The following is a 6,117-nucleotide window of genomic DNA, read 5'->3' as shown; positions in this document are numbered from 1 at the left end:
ATTGCTTTCAAAATGCTTTTGAAAATCTAGAAATATATATTTCCTCGTAATATTAATATACTATCTTAGATTTAAAATATAAACTTACTAAATTAGTAACTTATTACATCACAAATAGTATATAAAAGCAAACAGGAGGAGATATATTTTTAATAATCAAATATAAATCCTCACTATTCGTCAATAGCAATGTGCGTTATTAACTCAAATTAATCTTAAGAATACTGTATTATTTTTTTACTTAAAAATACTTATTTGTATGTACATCATTAATAAATTATTCAATATTTATGAAGATTGGTCTTATTTTTATGCATTTACATACCTTACTAATAAGATATATAAATAAAAATCAAACCCGAAATAATTATTACAAGTAAACCATGAAAAAATCTAAAATTTAAATACATACAATTATGAACCAAAAACATTTTATGGCGGGAAATATTAACTTGATCTTAGTGTCATACTTAAATTTCATTTAAGAAGTTCATTTACTATTAAATCTATGGAAATAAATTACAACCACACCATTCGAAATTCGATGGTTACATACAGTAAAACCTTACCATACTACATACAAAGTCTCACTATGGGACTATTTAGCACTAATCGGTTCCAAGTCCTCAATCACACAGTACACAATTTTCTATTTAATCCGTCCTTTATGCGGTACGTATGCGTGTGCGGTGTCAGTTGGCGCGGTGTGACGGCGGCCGCGCGCCAGTACGAGCAGCGCGCCGCACAGCGCCGCCACCAATGCGCCACACGTCGCCACCAACGCGGACAACGCTGACGATCTGATGCAAGTCTGACCATCAGTAGAAGCTGCAAAGACAAAAACATGGTAAACCGCTAATACTACTAGGAGAATGATAATATCCAGCAATATAACATTGTATCATTTATCTTACTTCTTGCTAATTTCTAAATACGAAAGTTTAGATGGATGTTTGTTAGAGTCTGTAGCCTAAACTACTAAACGAATATCCATGAAATTTGGCACAGTTGTAGGGGATAGTCTGGAAGAACACATAAGCTATTTACTTTAGTTTGTGTGGTTTTTTAATTCGGGCGAAATCTAGTAATGCCATATTTATAACCCTCGTTTTAAACGTAGAAGAGAGTCTGTTTCTTTACGAAACATAAGGATTAAACGTCTCAACTATATTTACTTAAAAGGAGCTGTGTTTGATACAGTAAAGAAATAAATCTATAATTAAAACTGGTAAGCAATTTTGTTCACTTAATACCTGTGCTGGGAGCCATTTCGGCATCTTCCTCGTCCTCCTGCAGGACTCGCAGTGATTGGAACAGGGAGATGTTCTCTGAGAGTCGCGGCGCCGCCCCCTCCTGCCCCTCCACCCCCGCAGCGCCCTCGCGCCCTGCGACCGAACGCCGCCGTACACTCTTCATGTTACGCCAGTGGCACGGTTGCGACTAGAGATGGGTGAAATGAATGTTAGTAAATGGGAAGATAAGTTATACAGAAACTATATTTTGTACTATATTAACATTGCGTGAAAAGGTTTGTGTATCAAAATATTGAAATCGTTTATTGATAACCATGACAGACAAGACAAAAATCAAAAACGAATGTTATAATAAGATGAAAGTTTGATGGTTAAATTATTAATTTTAAGTTGTTAACGAATAATCGATTTGCTGTGATTATAGTGTTAAGATGCTTATATCGATTTGTGACGTAAGATTACGAGAGTTTACTCACAGGACACCGTCCATGGCACATTCTGACGTCACACTCGATGTAGAGCGCTGGGGAGCCGGTAAACCGGAAGGTCTTCATGTAAGCGTAAACCTGCGTCTCGTACACACCTGACTCAGACCACGAGCCTCGGAAACGTGAGATCAGCTTTTCTTCCACTGGACATCTAGGGAACAAACATTTGGTCATAATCGTCCACGATTAAAAGCATTGTCACAATGTCACAGAGATAGTTTCTCGCTACTTTTGCTTCATCTTTAAGAGAACCAATAGATCAGTCTTAACAAGAGGTGCAGAAAGTGGGACTCTGAAAAATCAGGCGGTTGTGATAGCCATTCTTTACCAATACTACTGTAAGGGGCATTTACTAGATAAATCGAATATTAGAACCGTCTACTTCAACCGTCTGGTGTAGGTAGTCTATTTTTACCATTTTGCACTACTTCTTTTTTATATCTAATACTAATTTTAATCTTTCTTTTATACCTTTCTAGATAATATAATATATCCCGGAGTGCTACCAGTAGGACTAGAGGATGGCCACCGAGGAGGTTTTAGTGGGTATCACCCTACACAACCCTGATCCACTCCGGGGACAAGAAACTAAGATTTCCACCGCGAAAAAAAGTAAAATGATAAAAAAGGTCATCCAAGTGATATAATTACACCTCCGTAAGGCAACAGTTATACACTCCAAGGTAACGGTTAGAAAACTAAAGTCCCAGGTGTAAATCTTATCAGCTGTCTATTGTTGAATAAAGAAATTCACAACGCACAATGTAAGCATTGTAAATATTCATTACCACGTTGCGTTGCCTTTTTGTTGCGATCTGATCTATGATAACGTAATTTGCAAAAACTGATGATAGAAAATAGAACAATATTAACAGTTGAAGTAAAAGTGTTTCATATTCTTGTAACTGTAGCACCTAATTCTACGTATTATTGAATCCAGACTATTTCGATACAGTGCGGTTATCTTTTGGCGTTTTATTTAAGAATTTTTAAGCAAAACAACTTAGTTTATAGATTATTTTTCTTAAATGTTCTTCAAATTTTAATACTAAAACATCTAACTACATTACCATTAATAAAACAGCGTTTACTCACCCGGACTCGTCTATTAATTGTATACGCTTGCCCGCGCCGTTATGTGCGAAACAGTCGTTCACTACAATGTCGAATCCGTCTGAAAATCAAAGTTTATACTATTAATTATTTTATGTCATAATAATGGGTTTATTATAATCATTTCATCTTGATAAGGCACACATTATAAGTTAATTTATCTGCGAATTAACAATAACAAGCTAGAATTCTCCAAAGATTTAGCATACATCTTTCGAGACCGAAGTAACGGGTATTATATTTATAACAAAACGGAACATAGTTTGATTGTTAAATCAATATATTAACCGCCAAGATTTACTGACCCACATTGAGTCTTTTGCCTAAAACTAAAGGATCAATGAACCTACAAGAATTTGGCAGAGCATTGCACCAAGTCACGCAACTTGTGACTCCGTTACACCGCCCTTGTGTTACGATCTTTCTTATATTGCTCATCTATGGTTACGATGGGCGACTGAACCGTATCGAAGATTTTGTTAAATTTAAAGTTTTAACAAGTAATAAAGACAACGAACGATTACAAAAATAAGTTAAACGTTTTCCATACTGAACTATGGAACGCTCTTCTTAATCATACTATTAATGTTTAGATAGATGGATGTTTGTTAGAGTTTTTAGCCTAAACTGCTAAATGGGTTTTGATAAAATTGGGTATAGATATAGAGGATAGTCTGGAAGGACACATAGGCTGCTCACATTTGTTTTTTTAATTCCAAGACAAAGTCGCGGGCTAAAGTTAGAAAATTATAAATGTTAAAGACTATCCCATTGCCGAATTCTATATTCAATCTTGTCATTGTCCATTATTTCTGTTAATAAAGGTCGCAATACCAATCGATCGTATTTACGAGTATAATTCTATATCTATACTAATATTATAAAGAGGAAAGGTTTTTTGTATTTTTTTAAATTTACCATTAAAAAGCTACGGCATCAGTGAGTACATAGGATGGTTTTTTTTTAATTTCACAAGCACAAAGTCTCAAGCAGCAGCTAGTTTTATTAAGTTAGTTAAATCATTTTTGAATCAAATTAATGATCGATTATTATGTTCATAATATATTACTTACCATATGAACTGCGCATGTATATGAGCAGTGTGAGGGGGTCGCCGACGCGCACGGGGCCGGCTATCCGCGCGCCGGTCGCGCTGTACCCGCCGCGGATCTCCATGTAGCACTCTGGCGGCTGTAGTGTGAACACTACTGGGTTGCCTGTCGCCACCCTACACACATCGAACTAGTCTTAAAGGAATTCTTAATTTAAATGAGGAACATAAAAATAAAACAAATCACTTGTTTTTAGCGCAATCCGCAGGAAAACTTATTATAATTTTTAAACTGATTGTCATACTTACTCTACTTCAAGAAATGGGAAGGTGACTGTCTTCCAGAAGTCGTATCCGTACTCGCAGGTGACCTTGAAGTGCTCGTCAAGGTCTTCCTCTATCAGCGGATTGTACTGCACCGTGATCGTGTTCCACATCAAGTTCTTCTGTATTCAAATTAAGTTTAAGTTAAAGCATTACATGAAAACAAAGTACATTATTATAGTATTTAAATAACATTAGTAACCTTTTTTGGCTATCATTAACAAAATAGGTTAACGATAAAATTAAAATTGATTTTAGATTAGATGCATGCGTTCCAATACATTACGTAAATTTAAAATTGTTAACAATGAAATCTACACACATATATTAAAAAAGAAAGACTTGTATTTTTGTATGTATTAGTAATAACTCGAAAACTACTGGCATGATTTAAAAAATTCTTGCACCATCAAAAAGCACAGTAACCACTGAGTAATTTACTGTCTTTTTTTTAATCCCATGCGGACGAAGTCGCGAGCAACAGCTAACAAATCTAAGGATTTACATATGTTAATTATAAATTGAAGTTTTGAATATAATATAAAATCTTACAGTGGGATGTTTCTTCGTGTCTTCATGCTGTCCGTTTCTCCCGAGAGTACCACAACGGTTCAGTTGTATGTAGAACTCGTAGTATTCTCGTCCAGAACCATTGATGTACATACAATCCGGGTCATATGAATACCCTGTCAAATAACAATAATTATAAGGCTCATAATTTGAATATTGAAATACCTTCTTTAAGTTTTAACGCGGTATTATTCTACTAACATATAGAATAATATATAACATAGCATTTTTGGGTAAAAAATAAGGAAACAAGGGTAAATCGTTAATATATTAGATACGATTATTAAATACTTCTGCTTGCTGCTTTTGCAATAAGTACTAATAATTAGCCAATAGAAATAAAGATTATAAAACAATAAAAAGATATTATCTCATTAACAGATATCAGAGGTAATAATTTTCAATTTGTAATTACGTATTAAATAACGTTTCAAACAATGTCTCACGGTGAGTCGAAATGTTATCAGCAAACGATAACAAATGTATTGTTTGCAAAATACTGATATTAGGCACAAATGTCTCTTAAGTAAGGAAACTTTTTCACTGAATAACTTTGTAGTAGATATTTTTCTTCAATTTTATGAAAATTAAAAAAAACACGCTCAAAAAACAGAGATGATAGGAAAAACTTATCAGTACATATTTTATTAAGTTATTTAAACTACCGAAAATACAGAAAAAAAACTTAATGCGTTATAATATGTACTTAGGATTTGGCATTTCGAAGACTAAATACTCTTGTATAAATGACAACGCAAAAGTACTCTAATCCCTTGATATTAAGGTTGTAAATCAAGTGCACTAGATGACTTATGTCGAAGTGCTACTATGTTAAATGTACATTATTAAGTAATTTACCCAGTTCCCCAATGAGTTAACACCGCGTCAATCTTCCTAACTGTTGCGGAGTACTGTAGTGTTAATTCACGCCGTTAACGGAAGGGGGCGTGGCAGTGCAACAATTATAATGTAACCTTTCACACCAGCTCTTTCTAATTTATTACAATAGATTGCTTTGTTGTGCGATGTTCTCAACAATGACTTATTCTTGAAAGTTGGACATCTCTGTACCGTATGCTTAATTGTACTTGAAACTTAAAATAAAAGCTTTTTATAATATAATTACCTGCTGAGTAAACAAGTCCGCTAAAGGATCCGTTGAAACCGACTTTGATCTTCATAAAGTCATCCTGACATTCCGCTTCGATATCTGGGGAACAGAAATAAATTTAGGGGCAGTACTACCAAATTCTCGTAAATTGCCTGATAATAATCAAACAGATAAAATACGTGACGGAAATATAGGATTTTTTTGTTT

At 34.4% G+C, this 6,117-nt stretch overlaps 1 protein-coding gene across 1 annotated transcript in view; it reads right to left on the bottom strand.

Annotated features, from left to right (window-relative positions):
* Positions 1 to 424: 424 nt before the first annotated feature.
* The window catches only part of LOC106104359, an 18,172-nt gene continuing 12,479 nt past the window's right edge, over positions 425 to 6,117 (bottom strand). Inside the window, exons 6-13 of the mRNA XM_013284393.1 lie at positions 5,926 to 6,009; positions 4,782 to 4,915; positions 4,215 to 4,351; positions 3,928 to 4,082; positions 2,837 to 2,915; positions 1,730 to 1,892; positions 1,254 to 1,440; positions 425 to 828 (exon numbers count right to left, since the gene is read on the bottom strand). Coding sequence (XP_013139847.1) covers positions 650 to 828; positions 1,254 to 1,440; positions 1,730 to 1,892; positions 2,837 to 2,915; positions 3,928 to 4,082; positions 4,215 to 4,351; positions 4,782 to 4,915; positions 5,926 to 6,009 — 1,118 coding nt within the window. The 3' untranslated portion in view covers positions 425 to 649. The remainder of the gene's footprint in view (positions 829 to 1,253; positions 1,441 to 1,729; positions 1,893 to 2,836; positions 2,916 to 3,927; positions 4,083 to 4,214; positions 4,352 to 4,781; positions 4,916 to 5,925; positions 6,010 to 6,117) is intronic.

The sequence above is a fragment of the Papilio polytes genome, unplaced genomic scaffold, assembly GCF_000836215.1.
Source record: "Papilio polytes unplaced genomic scaffold, Ppol_1.0 DF823688.1, whole genome shotgun sequence".
NCBI classification, from domain to species: Eukaryota; Metazoa; Arthropoda; class Insecta; order Lepidoptera; family Papilionidae; genus Papilio; species Papilio polytes.
Note: the sequence above shows the minus strand (reverse complement) of the source record. Positions and strands in the feature narration are given on the sequence as shown.